Raw genomic sequence first — 19,262 nt, 5'->3', positions numbered from 1 at the left:
ATGTAGCACAACCCGTCGCGAGATTTAGATCGACCGCGATTGCGTTCTTGCGATCTATGTCGACGGCGGAAACTGTCACTTCGCGCACCAGCGTCTTTCAAGTTACGAATCTCAGCCTCGAGTCTGCGTAAGCGACCGCAAATTTCTAACAACGGATCTGAATAACCCGAACTAGCACTCGAGCTAATGGTCGGCGTCGGACTCGATGCGCTCGCGACCGCACTCACTCCCGGCGATGACGCGGAACTCCCGAGCACATTAAATTGTTCGTAGATGCGATCCGCATACAACGCGAGCGTTTGTAAATCGACTGCGTCGCTAACAGCCAGTATCGGTCGCACTTTGGGTGGCAATTGTTCAAGGAACAACGACCTTAGCACGGAATCGTTTGGAGATGCGTTCGTAACCGCGCGCAACTTACACAAATATGCCGACGGCTTTTCGGTGCCCATCTCGTGCGTTCGTAACAGTCGCCGCAGCTTAGCCTCCTGCGACTCGCCAAAAGTTTCGAGAATGCGTCGTTTAACGGCCTCGTACTTACTCTGCTCCGGGGGAGCAAGCACGATGTCACGCACAGCCACGAGTGCGTCACCGTTAATGTTCACGCACACCGCACCGAACTTGTCCTCGTCCGTCGTTTTATTGTTCTGGACGAAATATAGCTCCACTTGTCTGAGCCATAATTCCGGGTCGTCCTTGATGAACGTTGGAAACGTACACTTAACGGAACGCTGCGCGAGCGCTGGGGAATTACCGGAAGGTTCCGTCATCGCGATGCCTGGATCTGAACAATCCGGCGATTGAGGGTCAACGTTTTCGAGTCGCGCTTGATTACGCGTTACCGGCATTAGAATGTCTCGATAACGATAATGCGCGCACTGCACAACACGCGCACAAAGTAATTTGCACGAGTACAACACGCCACGTGCACTTTGTTTGGATGGCCGACGTTGGACGGAATTTCAGTTCGGACGCTAGCCACGTGTTTTTCACGGTCACTGAATCTACTCGGTAATTAGCTAACCGATCACGTCGGGGTCACCAATTTATGTGGGGGCTGTGTGCAGGGCAGCAGGACTCTCTGGTATCGTCTTATGCGTGGTACGCATGCACATGGCGAGAGCCGTTATGATCTGACTCCGGATTCCAAAACCCTTTGCTCCCATATAATAAAATTTACTGAACCGTTATGATGAGGCAGGTATGGAGCTCTACCTCCAAGAAATGATAAACGCTGATTAACGATTGCACAGGATCGTTTATTCTGATGGCGAAAAGGCCCGCGTACAATGTCTGTATAAAATGGCGAACCTCGTGGTCGCTTACAAGTACGATCGCCACGCGTGGCTAGAAATTTTGAGCTCGATACAAAAGATATCGATTCGCTTCGATTCGTCGTTTAATCACTATTCGTAATAGTAATCCGCGAGGGCGGATGCGCGTCGGATATCAACGATTGATTCGGATACGGCGGAACGCGGCTTAGGTAAGACGTGTATTTGTAACGCGAACGTGCGTTCTCGATGATGCGTTAACGAGGACTGTTAACCGTTGAGGAGTTTGAACGGCTAAGGAAGAAGCCTACATTGGTTTAACGCAAGGGCGTAAAACTCCCTAGATATGTTGGCGCAGTGACGCCACATTGGGGTTGCTCGCGGCGCCATCTAGCGTTCACGGCTGCGAACATGTTTGACTCCAATATGTACGGCAATATTTCTGCAATTTTCGTTTTTCCTCAATAACTCCCGAACGGATGGACGTAGGGGGGTCGTTAGGGTGCCTTTCTTGTAGAGGACGATCTGATCTACAAGAAAGGTCCTATGCACTTTTCGCGTATCTGCAAGGGTTTAGGAGTTATTGAGGAAAAACGAAATTTCTTGTTAAAAGCGAAAATTCTTGGCTCCAATATTGCTGCACCAGAGAGAAAAACGGGTTCGCAGCCGTGAACGCTAGATGGCGCCACGAGCAACCCCAATGTGGCGTCACTGCGCCAACATATCTAGGGAGTTTTACGCCCTTGCGTTAAACCAATGTAGGCTTCTTCCTTAGCCGTTCAAACTCCTCAACGGTTAACAGTCCTCGTTAACGCATCATCGAGAACGCACGTTCGCGTTACAAATACACGTCTTACCTAAGCCGCGTTCCGCCGTATCCGAATCAATCGTTGATATCCGACGCGCATCCGCCCTCGCGGATTACTATTACGAATAGTGATTAAACGACGAATCGAAGCGAATCGATATCTTTTGTATCGAGCTCAAAATTTCTAGCCACGCGTGGCGATCGTACTTGTAAGCGACCACGAGGTTCGCCATTTTATACAGACATTGTACGCGGGCCTTTTCGCCATCAGAATAAACGATCCTGTGCAATCGTTAATCAGCGTTTATCATTTCTTGGAGGTAGAGCTCCATACCTGCCTCATCATAACGGTTCAGTAAATTTTATTATATGGGAGCAAAGGGTTTTGGAATCCGGAGTCAGATCATAACGGCTCTCGCCATGTGCATGCGTACCACGCATAAGACGATACCAGAGAGTCCTGCTGCCCTGCACACAGCCCCCACACCAAAATCATTATAATTAAAACGTTCTAAAATGTTAATTAACCTAATAATTGATTAAATAATAAGTAAATGATACAATGAACGAATAACGTTTATTATTTTTATAAGTTACACCGTTCCTGTATTTTCACATTCCCTTTACATTCAATTTCAAAATAAAATTACATCAGTAACTATTTATCCAGACGTAGGTTAAAATTGTTTTTATTTTGATGTGTCAAACGCCTGATCGCTACAGCCTGTAGGATAGGTATCGTTTGTTTTCTCGTGACACCGAATACATCCTATATTTCGAAAATTCTCTAACCACGGTCGATCATCTCCATCAAGCATAAATCATGAAAGTCGTCAAATTATTATCGGCCAGATCTATAGCCACCGGTCCTAAATTTCAAAACCGGTAACTCGTTTACCTTCAAATTTCGTGTCGTATGGTCTTTCGTTGTCACGAAGAGGGAATCTTGGTTCGTGATTTTAGGTTATCGGAGCAGACCGGTCAATTAACGAAATCTAGTCTGGACAGAAAATCAACGATCGATCTCGTATCCGTGACTCATCACTCGAAATTGTGCGACAAATGGTGGGACGTAAACGGCGAATTACGTGTTTTGCACTCGTTAAATCCGCTGAGGGTACAATTCGTCAGAGACGGTTTAGCGAACACTGGAGTTCAGGCTGAAAATCCTTGTTACCCTTTGGAAGGAATAAAGGTATTGGATGTCGGATGCGGAGGAGGACTGTTCTCGGAGCCTCTGGCCAGGATAGGGGCCGACGTAACTGGGATCGATGCATCCTCGGAATTGATAGCCACCGCGAAAGAGCATGCTTCACAGGATTCAAATTTGGATGGAAAGCTAAATTACGTTCAAACTGCCATTGAAGACTTCTCTGTGAATAACAGAGAAGCATTCAATGCAGTCGTGGCTTCGGAGATCATAGAGCATGTGAACGACAAGGATTTGTTTTTCAAGGTAAAACAGTTGGTTTGAAGGAGGAATGAGTGAACGCGATACAGGGGACGTAGCTAAGGAACGATCACGCTTTCATTTTACAGAGTTGCATAGACACGTTGAAGCCTGGTGGCTCGATATTTGTTACAACGTTTAACAAAACCCTGAACTCTTGGATCGCTGGCATCATCGCGGCTGAACATATTTTTAAACTCATACCAAAGGGTACTCATGATTGGAATAAATTCATCACTCCTGCTGAGATGCAGTCCCTGTTAGAAAAGCGTAAAGTACCCCTATATACGAATCACGTTACGGGGATGAATAAACATTAATGGGAGGATGATTTTGTTTACAGACGGTTGTAAAACACAGTTGATTCACGGTATAGGTTACAATCCTTTAAAGAACGAATGTTTCTGGATGAATTCGACACAGATCAATTATGGCCTCCATGCTGTAAAGAGGAAAGAACAGAAGTAAATACGAGTATTACTTTTTTTATGAATTTATTTCATAGTATAATTGCACAATGATATGACGTTTGTATCGTTGTAACTTAAAATACACATTTTTATTGATTGTTACCAATAAAGGATGGAGAACTTGAACAGGTCATGAAAAAGTAATTATACACGTGTATAACACGAAAAATGTATTGCTCGTCTTCGTAGTATGTATCTTATAAGAAACTAATTTACATATTTTTACATTTATGTTCGTTACGGCTTGACGGTCACGGTTTTATCTAGGTAGTATGAGTCACGTTGCATCAACAAATGACAGGAAAGGAAAATATTATCGAAAAAATTACAAAAGACGTACAAACATAACGTTAGATTAAAACAAAGGGTAAAGAAATAGCTTTAGCTTATTTAGCCTTGGCAAAACCGACACGGTTGTTGCCCATGTCGAACTCGGTGTAGTAGCGACCGATAAACACGTCTCCCAAAATCCATAGCGGACCGTTCGGTGGAGGGATGTCCATTCCCATAAATCCGCTCAGGCACATCGTCTTTCCGAACTGTTTGACCTGCGACGAAGAGAGAACGCGTCGTTGATTAATTTCGTCGAACATGTTCATCGTCCGTGGGTAAGATCAAGAGAGATAAATCGTCTTACCTTCAAGACGTAATCTTCGCCCGTGAGAGGGAAAGATTTGCCACCGACCACGAGATTGATTGTGGGCAAGTTGGGAATGGAATTGCAGTCGATCATAGCTTCTCCAGCTACGACCTCGGTAGCTCCGATCGCGGCGTTGATCTCCTTGACTTCGTCGACGGGTCCAGCGATCAAGGAAGTTCCCGTGTCAGCGATAGCTTCGCATCCGTTCTTGCAGACTTGCACGTTGTCACCAATTTTCATGCTAAAATGGATTTATTACATTAAGAAACGAATCGTCGAATCATTTATGTAGATCAATACCTGTCGACTTTGAATTGCCAGTATCCCTTCTTGTCTACCGGAACATAGGTCAATTCACCTTCGTAATGGTTCGGATCGGAGCCACCGAGGAGCATTTCTCCACCGAGCTCCGCATCGGGGTCCCTGAAACATGAAATTTAAACAGTTTTTACCCGTTCCCTGTTCCGCGATCTCCGATCGTTTTAAATGACTTCGCGGTACCTGTTCAAGTAGAAACTGAACACAGGCTGGGGTACCAGACCCTGTTTGACCATGTTGTAGAAGACGGGTGTAACACCGTCGACAGAGATTCTAGAGTAAGCCATTCCCATGATACCGTCGAATTTAGCGGCAAGGAAGGCCAGTCCGGGTTCGTTCATAGCTTCAGCGAAAGTCTGATCGGCTACTTTCAGTCCAGCGACCTGTGAAACATACGTATACATACGTTCATTGCTCAAACATTGTCTTTCTTCTTTAAATACCGAGAAAAAACGTGCATACGATCGGAATATCGATATGAATATTCTTCGAGAAAACTGGTCGATGTAAAGAGCGAAATGAAAAATGAGATTACGCGAGACGCAGTAGTCTTTATCTTCATTACACTCGTCGAGAGAGAGAGGAATATCTGAGGAGACGTAGGAAATCGTGGGGAAAACGATTTATGCAATTATAGGAATACTCACGTCGACGGTATCGGTAGACAGATAGCCAGACAAGCTTCCAGAGCCATACTTGATCGAAAAATCAGTGCCGTTCTTTTTGTACGTAGACGACTTGGTACTATCGTATTTGTGATGCAGCTCTGTGGAATACATAAGACCGTAATGTAAATGAAAACATGTCAAGTGATCGTTTATACACAGATAAATTATCAACCGATCACGCGAAACACTTTTTAATTTAAATTAATCGTGATGTACTCAGTAGATTATCAAACATTTCGATGATCACCTGTTTCACTATTAATTAATTAATTAATCTTGATATCGACACTTGAAACACTGATCAACTACACGTACTCAAACTTTATCTGCAATCTCACAGTTCAAAAAGATAAGTTATTTGTAGAATGCATTTAGAATTGAAATTGTCGGTTCACAAGCTGTTTATCTTTATCTGTGTTAATACCTTATCATCCGACTAGGGTCAAACAAATTATGGAAATTGATAATAGACGTAAATACTGTGCATAGATAAATGTAGATCGTATTAGGAATCTACTCACTGCAAGCGATGTTGGTCAAGTGGCATTTTTTAGACGGAACCCACAGGTTCGAAGATCCAGTATCAAAGATCACTTTGAACTCCTGTGGGGGAGTTCCAATGCTAATAACACCGTAGTACTGAGCATCGAGGTAGTTAGACAGAGGTTCTGGCTGAGGTTCGCTTCCGAATTGGGTGACTCTGGTCTGATAGAAGTCAGTGTTGTACTCCTTAAATTGTTTCCTAACGCTGTCTATCTTGTGCAGCGAAATCCTTGCAAAAAAAAAGAAGAGTAATGAATTGTAGTGGCAACACAAAGGGTGCCATTGTATTTCCGCGAACGACAATAGCTACTGGCGCTTCACGGTTTCTACGAATCGGAAATGTCATATAGAGAACGAAACGAAACGTTTCTCTCTTGGAATTTTGACAATACAGTAAAATTGCGTGATACCTGTGGACATCGGCGTTGGCCAGCGCCAGGAAGGCGCAAAGGCACACAGCGGCACGGAACATCTTCAAGTTTCTCGTCGATGCAGGAAACTTTAGCTGACTATCGATTACGTCGATTCGCGGAAGAAAGTTCTTTCTTTCGGATGTACTTCGGTCTAAACGGCTGTCGCCCACAAAGCTGACTTGACTGACACAGCTCGGTCAGAAACTCTCATTAATAAAGGATTCTCAAGTGGCATCGAGACTCACTGCGCACGCGCATATTGGACGACATACGCGTAATCATTAATTACAAATCTCGATGCTTATCTCGGTGCTCGATATAAAATATTTTAATTAACGTTCGAAGTGTATGGAACTTTACTGTTTAATGAAAAAGAAACGATTAATTTACGATAAATATTTGACGTCACTGATTTGTACAAGCGGTCCGAGATCACCGTTCGGAGAGGATCGAAATTGTTACGTTACTGTTACCATACCGTTACAGTCAGCTGTTTCAACACTCAATTCTATGCATACGTGTGTACCAGTGTGTACACAACTACGCTTGTGCAAAGAACACGTTGCGTCGTGATCGTTCGGTTCGAAAAAATCATTTGAGCTCGAAAAAAGAATCGGCGAAGCGAAATGTGATTAAATCACTTTTATATGTACAGAGACTTATCGAAGAACGTTTAGGGTTGATGCATGCATAGGCAAGTGCATGCAGCAGATGTTTCATGTCCGTTTTGTATATTTGCACACGATCGAAATCTGGCATGTCATTATCGAAACTGATTTAAAAATTATTCGTGATTCGACCTTGCGACGATACAGATATATAATAGGATCTTCGCGTGCCAGGCATCTCTTTGTCGATACTTTTCGAAAGCCTGTATCATCGCGTCATAGTTTGCGCCTTCGCGGTATAGAAACCGGGGAACACGATTACACGATCGTAGAACGTTTCCGATCCTGAATTCGAAATGGTAGAACATAAAGAACAGATGAGGATTCGCAGGTTTGGAGATAAAAGAGGATCGGAGCGAGCGAAGCTCTCTGGAAAGATTCGCTATCGATTTCTCGAATTTGTGTTTACGCGGGTTGCTAGTAGCAAGGCATCCTGGGTTGATAGAAGCCCCTGATAGAAGACCCTAATCGCGAGCCAATCAGTGGGCAGGATCACAGCACGGGCACTTCAGTCTTGAACTCGATCGAGGAAAAGTCGCTGGCGGCTTGAGCGAGCTAAAATTTTTGTGTAAATCAGTTCATAGAAAAAACATAAGTACACATAATTCCCGGACCAGAATATAACGATCGTTCCCCTGTGCATCTGTCGGTGAGAGCGTTGAACGAAAAGGTATGTCGCTCTTTAGAACGATGGGAAACAGAATTTTTTCGTTTTCGACCGGGAAATCGGGCTCTTATGTCAAAATCGGTACAACGATTACCCGAATCGTATCCCGTTTCTCATCGCGGCGGTTTCTAATTTCAAACGGGCGCCGTTTTAACACCGGGAGCCCCGGGTTACTGTGATAACGTGCGAACGCGATTATTATTATTCTCGTGTACGCATCGCGTATCGACAAAACATTGTCCTCCCGCGTTTCTCCACCGCGGCCGCCTGTCTTCTTCCTCTGCGCGAGTATTTGCATCGCGCTTAATTAAGCACACCTGATCATCCTCTGGCATCCCCGGCTTCGTAGCCGCGGTCCGATGGATTGCCATGCCGGCACATGACGTCTTCGCTACTGTCAAAATAGCGCGCATTCCTCGTCTCAGGTTCTTTGATCCGTAGATTAGGGATACGCAATATCTTCGCTTTATCGTTCTAGACCGACGCACGAACAAATCTTAATCGCGATTCTTACAGAGGAAGAGAGAGATGGCTCGGCAGGCCCGCGGTACCGATTGATTCCAACACCGATCGCTTCTTTCTAATCGCCTCCGTTTCGTTTTAGAGCCGCGAAAATGTCAGACAGAAAAGCTGTTATCAAGAATGCTGACATGTCCGAGGAGATGCAGCAGGACGCTGTCGACTGTGCGACCCAGGCTTTGGAAAAGTACAACATTGAGAAGGTATATTTGGAACACAGCTACACGTTTTCTGTACGACCAGCGGAATCGGTCTTTTGTTTTCCTTCTTTCCTTTCTCGCTTCGAATAAACTTTGGCAAACGGGGCCGAGTTGATCGATTTCGTCGATCTCATCGGTAATCCGTCCGTATTTGCTTGTTGATTCTAGGACATCGCAGCCTTTATTAAGAAAGAGTTCGATAAAAAGTACAATCCGACGTGGCACTGCATCGTAGGACGTAACTTCGGAAGCTACGTGACACACGAAACCAGACATTTTATCTATTTTTACCTGGGTCAGGTAGCGATCCTTCTCTTCAAGAGCGGTTAAATCGGAGTCTATTCTGTAATCACCATCCTTTCTTCTTCCCTTCACACACGCTACATGGAAATACCTTAAGTCACGTCACCACGTCTGTAAGAGAAATTACAATAATATGTACAATGGAAATTTGTTTTTCAAACGAAACACGCATTCCTAATTGAAAAGAAACAAAGTATATAAGAATCATCGGTACTGTCGACTTTGCTGTTTTACTTCTATTCGGGAAATATATATAAATATATATATATAAGGTAATGACGATAAATTCTGTAGAGAATGAAACGGGAAAGGCGGGTGGGATGATGATTGACTAAGCGGGAAGGATAAAATATGAAAGAAATCAATTGACATACAATCTTACATGTTGAAATGTATCGTGTATGCCAGAAAGAAGTTTGTTGTGTTCTTGTTTTATATTAGGTATATATAATGCGAGGTTGAGTTCAAATACTGGCGAATTTAAATTAATAAAATTTTAGTGTTCAAAACACGCTAAGTGCACCCGAGAGTATGTAATGTAACAACGTCCATACAGATTTCATGTACGGTTTTTATTTGCGAATCGAGAAAATTGTAACCGATGGTCGTTCAATAATGAGAGCCAAACCTTGATTGCTATGCGATCATTAATTATTGTTTCATGTAACGTTGTGTAAATCGTCCCTTTATTCTGTGATGCTGTGGTTGGAAAAACAAATGGTTCAAACCCCGATTTGTTCGTAAGACTAGGAGGAAAAATTCAAAGATCAAAGGCTGACGAGGGAAAGTTTAGTTATTATTATCATCGGCACACAGATCGAGAGAACGCGCGAGAGCGAAAGCGAGAGAGAGAGAGAGAGAGAGAGAGAGAGAGAGAGAGAGAGAGAGACACGGACAGACGTACGTGCGCGCGTAAAATGTTTGATCGTGAATTTCAACTTTAAATTCACTCGCTGCTAAGTAAGATGTTGCATAATATCCAAGTCGAGTCATTGTCATGAAACTTTTTCTTTTTAAATAACCGTGCACACGAAACTAATTTTTAAGGCAAAATACACTTAGAGAAATTCATTTGTTCTCTTTGTTTTTCTTTCCTTCTCTGTTCTTTTCGACTTGACGACAAGAAGAAAGATAGGCATCGAGACCTATTTAAATTTCTCTGTCCTCAGCATCCAATACCACCCAATATTACGGTACTTATATGTATATGAGTATATATATATATGATAAAATATAGATTATATACATATATATTAACTATTTATATATAGTGCAATCTTTAAACGATTTTTCATGCAGTATTTGATAATTGAAACGTTGCTACATTGTTCAAATTTTAGACTGACTATTAAAATATCGTCACAGGTATATATAGCTTGCATGATTCTTTTTTATGAAAGACTTCACGAGCCATTCTTTGCGGTGACACGTTACGTTATGTGTATGATGAGTTTGGCGGTGAAAACAGGCAAAGAAGCGCCGGCAGTGAAGCGCAGAAATTAATTATTACGTTTCCGATTGTTGCTCCAGCTAAACTGTCCAGCGAAATATTCTTTCGATCGAGCCGATCAACCTATTATCTAGCTGTACACACTCTTCTTACCTGTTAACGCACATAAGCAAATAGATGATAAATCGATTATAGCCCAGTCCGCAAAGAAGAGTCTATAAGAGGGAGAGCCGACGGCGTCGTTTCGGTGTCGACGTTTGTTAAATGAAAAAAAGATTCAGATTAAAAATATAGCATCGGGCAGAAACTGTGTTCAGATACTCGGATCAGTCTATCTATACACGAAGCACACGTACATACATTGCTAATAAAACCGTAAATTACCAGGAGATCACGAGTACATATGCGTATGCGTTATATTAAACCAAAAGCGAACCGATTGCGAGTTCTTTCATATCGAAATTGCGCAATTATTTATTGAACAAAAGAATAAGGAAAGACTTGCAGTTTTATACGATGAGAGAGAAAAGTCGTACGTTATGTTTGAGAATATATTTAAAAAAAAAGGCGATGGGGGCAACGCGATCTCTGTGGTTGTCTGCTAATTATCATCTTGTGTCTGATATAAGTTTCTTTTTAATAAAGCCGATAATGATTCTTAAAACCACACTCGAAACTCTCCCATCTGCTTTATTATTCATCGATCTCTACCGAACTAACGTTTCTTCCGGGCCGTATGCGAACGTGTTCGCGTAGTTCGGTTACGCGTACATCGCTACGCACGGTGCCCCGGTAATCATCATAATTAATGCGTTGCGTCTATTAAGCCAGCCGGCGTACAAATTGGCCGCAAAATCGATATTTATGCACGCGCACGGAAGCTGCGTCCAACAGTTACATCGAGTTGAAAATTAAATGACCTTTTCGGATGCCGATAGCGGATCGCGTGCCAGATTTAATTAGCGACCAATTTCGGAGCGAAAAGTCAACGCAGCGGCACCGAGCAAATTCTTGTTCGTTCCTCGTGGAGTTTCCTCACATTTTCAAGGTGGGAGATATACCCAGGTGTACGATTTCGTTGCCAGGGCGACGCGTCGCGACAACACGCGCGAGAACGCTACTTGGCTCCGTTCAAACTTGACCCGTCGACCGAGAAGAGAAGTTTCATCATGAGGGAGAACACCAAGTTCATCGTCGCGGAAGTGAACAAGTTGTTGAATCGAAATTACAACGCGATCTATTTCAATTCCCTGAGCCCCGAGGAACTGCTTCAAGTAAGGATCGGCTGCGCTTCGAGGAGGAGACCGTCATACAAGTTCCGTTGCAGGTGCTGCGGGAAGTGCTGATCAGGATACAAGGTGAAAACGTCGACGTCGATGTCAGGAACGAAACACCCGAGGAGATGTCCGTTCATATCCTATCCGTTCTTCGCGTCCTCAATTATCCGCCGCAGAGCGATCCGTCGACCTTCAGGCAAGATCTAGCCCGTTCGTCGACGATTACTCTCAAATGATTTTCCTACATCACCTTCAGGCAGGGATTGATTCGAGGAGATCCCGAGACCGTTCATCCCATCTTGATCTGGCTACTGTCTAACGTGGAGACGGTCAAGAAGAGAGCCTACCTGTCCCGATTCCTGGTGAAGATGGACGTTCCCGGCGAGTATTTGAGCGATCCGGAGGTCTCCGCTTTGTACGAACAGTACACGGGTCTGATCGATCGATTCAAAACGGTGCACAAGGAGAGGGAGTTAGGGTGGAAGGTAAAAGCAAGTGCGATACACCGCGTTCGCGTTTAATCTGAAAGAAGAAACTTTTCCTCAGACGTCTGAGAATGCCAGCGAGTTGACCGCGGATATCAAAACCATGGAAAAGGAGAAAGAAGTAAGAGGCGCGTGTTAATTATACCAGCGAGTGTCCTACAGATTTTTCGCTTTATACGTTCGATTACGATTTAGGCGGTGGCCGTGCGCATCGAAAAAATGCGAACGAAAGCGGAGGCAGGGATTCACCTGTTGGACGCTGCCCACGCGTTTCGGATCGAGAAGGACAAGGAGCGTGATCTCGCGTTGCAAGAGGAACAAGAGAAGGAGATAATATCGAGGCTGCAAGTACGTGCCGCGCCGGTGCTCGCGAGAACATTGGCTTAAAAGCGGTATTCAATTCTAGGCGAACTTGCAACGATTGGAAAGGGAATTGCAAACGTTGAAGAAAGACGAGAACGAAGTCACGGCTCAGACGTTGCTGCAACGTTTGTCCGAGACGATCACCGTACAGACCATCGTCACGAACGAGAAGCTGCCAGCGGAGATACACGCGAAGAAGAATCGCATGAAGGCTCTGAACGCGGTGAAACAGTACGCGTATTTGGGTCCGGACCAAATAACGAGTCTGAGAAATAAATTGGATGCGATAGCCAAGGAGATCCAGGGTTTAGTGGAGCTGAAGGTGAAAAAGATTTTTCTGCCATTTAATTCGTCCGATTCGGTAGTGATCAACGGAGTTTAATTCAGATATCGAAGAGCAACATCGACAAGATCGAACCCTTCCGTCAACAAGCAGCCGCGGTCGCGAATATCAAACGAAATGTGTTGGAGAAACTCGAGAAGATCGAGAGCTCGTTGCGCGAATTGGAAACGAAACTGGAAGAGAAGCGCGAGTCGTCCAAGTTAGTAGTCGAAGACGTTATCCCCAGAGGCGAGGAGTTGAAGAAATATATAAATCGATTGAAGACCAGGGGAACGCTTTACAAACACTGTAAATCAGAGTTGGCGTGGCTGAACGCGGAGAACAGCGTGTTGCATCGGACGGCAGCGATCTTGGAGAATCAAGTAAATATTAATCGAATCGCTACTTCGTTTACACTCGTTGATGTTCGACCGTCTCGTTAGTACAACCAGTACAACCAAGCGAAGGAAAGATTCGAAACGGTGAAGAAGAATACTTCGGATGACTTTACGGAGGACAACGCGTCTTCGATGAATCTACAGCTGTCTCGAGATGTGTCCGGCTTCAGAGCAAGACTGGTCCCTATGGTAAACGGTACGTTTTGTAATTTTAGTTGGAACGAACGTTGAGTCATTGTAACAACGCGGTAGAACTGCAAGCGTTGAGGGAAAAGTATCGTGAATTCGAGCAACGGCAGCAGACAGCGAGAAAGGCCAGAGGCGAAGTAGAATCGAGTATGAACTTGTCGATCAACGATCTGCAGTCCGAACTGGAGAGTAGAAGAGCGAAAATAGCCAAGGTAGTCGACCAGTTTCTTCCACTCGTGTCAATCGTCATAATTTTAATTGTTTAATGCACTGGAAGGACGCGGAGGAGAAGGAGAGATTGGAGAAGCTTATTACCAAAATGAAGACCACGGAAGAGAGAATAAAACGCGATACGGAGGTTCGTTACGCTCGCTACGCTTACCGTTCGATAGATTCGCTGCTCGTGAAAATTAATTGAGAACGTTACGCAGGATCCGACGATCTCTGATCCCGGTAAGAGGATAAAGGAGGAGTTGAATTCCGCTATACAGGCAGAGGAGACAACGATAAAGGAACTGACGACGGAGAAAGAACGATTGAAAGAGACCATCGGTGTAAATGAAAAGCAAACACAGATGTGGAACGACCTGTTGACGTGAGTAAAAATTCATCGTCACATATCGCGTTCGAACGAGATGGCATATCGAAGTATCGTTTCAGAGTGTTCAAATGTAAAATAAAATGCGCCGAGGAGAGCAAACAGTCGAACGGGATCGTCGTGCGACAGGGAGGAGCGGAAACGTTGGTGTTGCAGTAGAAATTGGGAACAGGTAGATACGAAACGAGTTTGAGTCAAAGGAATTTTTATTTTCAAACTTCGACAGCGTAAAAAATACAATTTAAATATACATACACGCTGAATCCAGTTTTAATTTAAAGTTCCAATTAAAATTGTTCACAAAAAAAATACGCTGCTCTTCTTCTTTTTAAGTGTTTGAATGTCAGCTTTACGGGGCCTTTTATTAACTTACAGACAGGGCCGGTATTCAGAGTCGTTGTTTATTCTTAAGATCGTCTCGAGCATTTGCTATCCCTGTCTAGCCTATGTTTCTAGTCCCTGTCTTCTGCAGAAAACTTGACCAAATGCTTAAGGCGATCTTGAATTTAAGTAACGACTCTGAATGCCGACTCGGAATATCCAGAGAGTGTATTCTATATCTATAGTAGTATACGTACAGTATAGTATCACATTTCTACGAGTGTTTCATACCAGAAATACATCATGGATTCTTAAATGTATTTCACGACTCACGAGTCCGTATTATGCTACACTTGTATACGCTCTTGTAATAAAATAGATTGAATAGCATGTTTTTACAATCTGTTCGAGGATAGAGAGCTGAATCGGACGACGACTGAATCGCAGCCGTCGGCTCGTTACGTTCATGCCACGGTCCGATATACTTTTATCTTTGATCAATCGTCTCCGTTCATTTGTATTCAGCTCTGATCGACGTACGCGCAATACAGTTCAAACGTGGTGTGTTCGATCATTAACATTAATTGATATGTCATCGAGATCTGCTCTTTAATGACGCCGTGTCGTCTACGAGTCAATTTCCAAGATAGAAAATATATTTCTCGAGGGGAAAAAGACCCTCGGGACACTTGGAAAAAGTAGTTATCGTCGAGAAAGTAATATCGTAATTGTCCAAGTGAACGTTCGCTTCGATATCTATCGTAAATATGTAGGATAAATGCAACGCTATTGTCTGATCTATCATCTAGTAGTATCAGAGTAAATGCAACTGCAAAACGAAGTTGAGTTAAGAAAACGCGAAACGGCTAGAGTCTCTATAACTTACACTGTTCTACCTGTACACGTTTTGACTAACATTTATCGTCTATCTATGAGATATTTAACGGTTGAAATCGCTGCTGCGCTTAAAGAAGAAATGCGTTTTTGTTCGGAACGTGTATCGCGACACTTCGGGAAACATTCGTCCCGCGTTTGAGTAACTTGTAGAAAATACTGAAATCATTTGTCTCCGTCTCGTGCTCGTTGAAATAAACAAATACATTGAGCATGCCACAGTCGTACCGTGATCAGGGTGAAAAGAAAATAATTACGTTCTAACGGTTCACGATGTACGAACACGCTTGACGTCCATCGGGTCTTAAATGCAATAAATCGAGCCGTCCGATAAAACCGAATGATCAGGTAAAAATTCTTGCCTTAGGAAAGTGGCAGTGTTCGCGACTTTACGGTTTCTCCTTTTACTATCACCAAAAATTCCGATTAACTCGACAACAAGTATGCTACACGAATGTGTCTATGAGTGGTCATCGATTTAATGTACTGCTCAAAATAACTCGGAACGTAACGATATTATTATTATTATACGTACGAACTAAACGTCCAATAAACGATCCTACGATACTTCCGTTCCCTCTCGTTGCTTTGAGCAGTATCCTTCGAGTAATAATATGTACAATCTGAGAAACAGAGAGGAGCCTCCTCAACCCTTGGCCAGGGCTGCATCGTTGTCGCTTTTAACGTCACTATTGCTATTGCTGCCAGTTTTGGAACCAACTGCGCTCAGAGCGATCCCCAGTTGAGCCGCGTAGTACGTTAACATTATCGAAACCTGTGAAAGATCAACACACATAAGTTTCGAGAGCAGGGGGTGGCGTGTACGTTTTCGGGAGGAAGATCATCGTACCTGAGAATAAGGTAACGGAGTATGAAAATAATGGAACCCGAGCAGAGTATCGGACACGAGGAAACATATACTGCCGATGCAGCTGCATAATTTAGTCCACGTCCATACCTCCTGCCAAGAAAGTGTCAATCGTTAGGTAACGGTATCGACGACGAGTTTTCGAAGAATCGTTTAGTATAATGGTTTCCAATTTCGTCTAACGACCAATCTTTACGGCACGAATCGTCGATAATGACGAAAATAGTCAATAGCCTTGAAGATAAACTTTAATGACCACGCGTGTGTGCACGTGTCGCATCTGGTCAAGGTGCAGGTCGACTCCTACCCGTTCCCATTCCGGGCTCCGGTTTCCCTTTTGATCGGATCACTGGATCGCGTTACCGCATACCGGAATAAACACCGCGGCACGATTCATCTATTCCTAACTCTATGGCACGCTACTTTGTACACCAGACAAAGTGGCGATCGGATGACCCGTGAAATTGGAAAACACCGTGTAAACAGGAAATCGCTGTCGTTAATATCTTTTACTTTGTAAAATTGTACTCTGGATATTGCCCTCCACGCCATGGTGGTGAGTAGCACGGTGTAGATCGGTACACCGATCACGAGAACCCCATTCAGGCCAGGCATCAGAGCGTATATGACTGGAATGATACGGTTTTAAGGATCGATAATTATTACACGGTTCGATCCGTCGGTCGGAAAGGAGACGTCGACTTACCTAGCGAACACATAGCGTACAGGATTGTACCTAGGATTATGTTAAGCGGTATGAAACCGAATGCGCTGATGTACATGATCTGAGCGATGGCGAACATGCACATCCCCGGCGTGAAACAACTGGGCCAAACCAACAACGCGTCCCCTATGCAGCTGAATATTAATCCGGTTAATATTCGCCTGGAGAAGGCATACCTGGAAAATTATAACACGATCAATCGCTACCGGTATCGTCTCTCTACGGATTCTAGAAGCAAGAACAAGAACAACATTCGGCTGAATGATCGAGCAGTCGACAGAAGCGGTGAACGAACGGTACTATAGGTAAGGCTTACACTTACATTTTCAGGTGACTTTTTCGGTCGCAACATATTTCGATCAACCGGTTCTTATTAATTTTTCAGTCATTTTCGTTTCGATATTAGAAAAGCATTGCGAGATACCGGCGTTCTCGTATTACCGTACATATTTCTCAGATACTTTAACAAGATCAATCCGCCGCCCGGGCAGAGGACATTGAAAATTCCGCCTCGCAATTCGAATCGATCCTCTTCTTTGTGACAACGAGAATTTTGCGCGTGGAAAAACATCTGTGGAATGCGGAGATTGTTAAGAGAGATAGATAGACAGAGAGAAATTAAACAAATTGGCTGGGCGGTTGAATTGTGCGTTTTTATCGTTTAGGAGTAAAAAAAAGCGACCTGAAAGTAAGCGTTTAAGCGAGAGGTAGTAGTTATAATGCATAAACGGCTAGCACCTATATTTAATGTTACACGTAGCCACGGAAATGCGATCTAACATAGGCTCGATTAACTCGCTTCTTCCGCTTCCGCTCCGCTAAACGTTTCCTCATTTCATGCCAACGGTGTCATTCTCTGAACTCGACGTATCAATAATTCAATCCATAGTTAAGAAAAAACGGCAGACGTAAGCGAGATCGATCGCCGTGAAATCGTTTACGTCTGACAACGTGATTTTGCAATAAATTGCACGATCGTTCAAAGACCAAGGGTCTCCATTGATTCCAAGCGTTAATTGGAAATTGCGCAACGAAGGGGGGCCGGGCAGACGGGCTTGTGCTCGTGGAAAAAAGGATCGACGCATGCATGCATTATTTTTTTGTTTTCTTATTCGTTGCACTTACTCCTGCGACAAACTAATTCCATGTAGGAGAACAAAGACGATAAGACTTATAATTGGCAAACACTTGAAGCAGGCCGTCAGCAGGGACGGCTGCTCGGCCAGTAATATAAAGTACACGGAAACGCTTTTAAAGAATGGGACTAGCTTTGGGCCGACGCTTTTTAACTGGAACAGAGAAAACATCAAATTGGAATCGTAAACGCGACGACTCGCCGCTACCTGTTTCACCGAGACGATTGCGTCGATCGTTTTATCATCAAATCATCATTATCGTTCAATCGAGATGCACGGGGTCTCGGTAAACCAGGTGCGTGAACGTGCTTAAATGCGCATCAGTTAATTCGGGCTCAGATTTCTAGAACATCTACAATGAGAGGAGACTCGATAATGACAAGGGAAAAATAAACGAATGCGACAGATAAGAACAGATCGAGGACAATACTTATCATCGTCGAGTGTAGAAACAAAAGGAGAGCGATTATTTGTTAATCATTGTTCCGTATCCAATGTACAATCATAACATTTGTCTTGGCTGAAAATCTATCGAAGATAAGCGACGGGCTTGCACGCGGAATGCACGTAAATAATTTGCGTCCTGTGCAAATAATCAAAACTGACCAAGTTGCAACTTAAAGGTATCACACGATGTTAGAGACGGTTGCATTCCGAATAGTAGCCGTGTCTTTTACCTCGGTGAATCGATACGGGCACACGCGTACGGCATCGTACGATTAAAGAGACGATTAAGGATGTATTGGCTCTATAGTCAATCCCAAAAGTTTATGTACCTTAGGAAAAGGTACTGACGTCCCCTACAAGAAAGATTTTATGTATTTTTCTTCTAATTCGAGTATTTAACAAGTTACATATGATTATTTGCCATTTTATTGATGTTGACAAAATCCGACCATTCCACCGTCGAAACGGCGAACTTTTGGCAAAAAATTTCGTTTTTTGCCAATAACTCCTAAACCGTTGGATCTATGGAAAAATTGCATAGGACCTTTCTTGTAGAGGACGACGAGATCTACAATTTCTGTATAAAAACTTTTCGCTAGCGTCAATAGTTTACGAGTTATTGACGAAAAACGAAAAAACAGTTTTTTGCCAATTACTCGTAAACTATTGATGCTAGCGAAAAGTTTTTACACTGAAATTGTAGATCTCGTCGTCCTCTACAAGAAAGGTCCTATGCAATTTTTCCATAGATCCAACGGTTTAGGAGTTATTGGCAAAAAACGAAATTTTTTGCCAAAAGTTCGCCGTTTCGACGGTGGAATGGTCGGATTTTGTCAACATCAATAAAAT

The 19,262-nt window shown here is 43.6% G+C and overlaps 5 protein-coding genes across 6 annotated transcripts in view; 3 read left to right on the top strand and 2 right to left on the bottom strand.

The window, feature by feature from the left end:
- Window positions 1–2,722: 2,722 nt before the first annotated feature.
- On the top strand, window positions 2,723–4,146 carry Coq3 (ubiquinone biosynthesis protein COQ3, mitochondrial). Its single transcript, XM_018026025.2, has 4 exons — window positions 2,723–2,967; window positions 3,046–3,538; window positions 3,622–3,802; window positions 3,876–4,146. The coding sequence occupies exons 1-4, from the start codon at window positions 2,906–2,908 to the stop codon at window positions 3,998–4,000; spliced, it is 861 nt and encodes a 286-aa protein (XP_017881514.1). The 5' UTR covers window positions 2,723–2,905; the 3' UTR covers window positions 4,001–4,146.
- A 5-nt stretch (window positions 4,147–4,151) lies between these two features.
- cathD (cathepsin D) lies at window positions 4,152–6,831 on the bottom strand. The gene is made up of 7 exons (XM_018026024.2): window positions 6,582–6,831; window positions 6,150–6,400; window positions 5,608–5,726; window positions 5,144–5,343; window positions 4,943–5,065; window positions 4,640–4,883; window positions 4,152–4,550 (listed from the first exon to the last, which is right to left on the bottom strand). The coding sequence occupies exons 1-7, from the start codon at window positions 6,641–6,643 to the stop codon at window positions 4,389–4,391; spliced, it is 1,161 nt and encodes a 386-aa protein (XP_017881513.1). The 5' UTR covers window positions 6,644–6,831; the 3' UTR covers window positions 4,152–4,388.
- Window positions 6,832–7,741: 910 nt separating this feature from the next.
- Window positions 7,742–10,012, top strand: LOC108625732 (dynein light chain 2, cytoplasmic). The gene is made up of 3 exons (XM_018025964.2): window positions 7,742–7,922; window positions 8,524–8,641; window positions 8,807–10,012. The coding sequence occupies exons 2-3, from the start codon at window positions 8,534–8,536 to the stop codon at window positions 8,966–8,968; spliced, it is 270 nt and encodes an 89-aa protein (XP_017881453.1). The 5' UTR covers window positions 7,742–7,922; window positions 8,524–8,533; the 3' UTR covers window positions 8,969–10,012.
- A 1,137-nt stretch (window positions 10,013–11,149) lies between these two features.
- On the top strand, window positions 11,150–14,734 carry LOC108625730 (intraflagellar transport protein 81 homolog). The gene is made up of 12 exons (XM_018025962.2): window positions 11,150–11,665; window positions 11,719–11,864; window positions 11,925–12,153; window positions 12,215–12,274; window positions 12,349–12,501; window positions 12,560–12,838; window positions 12,904–13,221; window positions 13,282–13,432; window positions 13,489–13,637; window positions 13,703–13,783; window positions 13,857–14,020; window positions 14,086–14,734. The coding sequence occupies exons 1-12, from the start codon at window positions 11,561–11,563 to the stop codon at window positions 14,180–14,182; spliced, it is 1,932 nt and encodes a 643-aa protein (XP_017881451.1). The 5' UTR covers window positions 11,150–11,560; the 3' UTR covers window positions 14,183–14,734.
- Window positions 14,558–19,262, bottom strand: part of LOC108625731 (lysoplasmalogenase-like protein TMEM86A) — a 6,020-nt gene continuing 1,315 nt past the window's right edge. Inside the window, exons 2-6 of one of the 2 annotated variants that reach the window (XM_018025963.2) lie at window positions 17,956–18,119; window positions 16,813–17,006; window positions 16,620–16,735; window positions 16,089–16,199; window positions 14,558–16,013 (exon numbers count right to left, since the gene is read on the bottom strand). In XM_018025963.2, coding sequence (XP_017881452.1) covers window positions 15,885–16,013; window positions 16,089–16,199; window positions 16,620–16,735; window positions 16,813–17,006; window positions 17,956–18,119 — 714 coding nt within the window. In that variant the 3' untranslated portion in view covers window positions 14,558–15,884. Of the gene's footprint in view, window positions 16,014–16,088; window positions 16,200–16,413; window positions 16,736–16,812; window positions 17,007–17,955; window positions 18,120–19,262 lie in introns of those variants that run through there. The other variant, XR_003389288.1, reaches the window with a different exon arrangement.

The sequence above is a fragment of the Ceratina calcarata genome, unplaced genomic scaffold (assembly GCF_001652005.2).
Source record: "Ceratina calcarata isolate Rehan_Ccalc_2016 unplaced genomic scaffold, ASM165200v1 scaffold369.2, whole genome shotgun sequence".
In the NCBI taxonomy this organism is placed as follows: Eukaryota; Metazoa; Arthropoda; class Insecta; order Hymenoptera; family Apidae; genus Ceratina; species Ceratina calcarata.
This window is presented reverse-complemented; position numbering and strand designations above follow the sequence as displayed.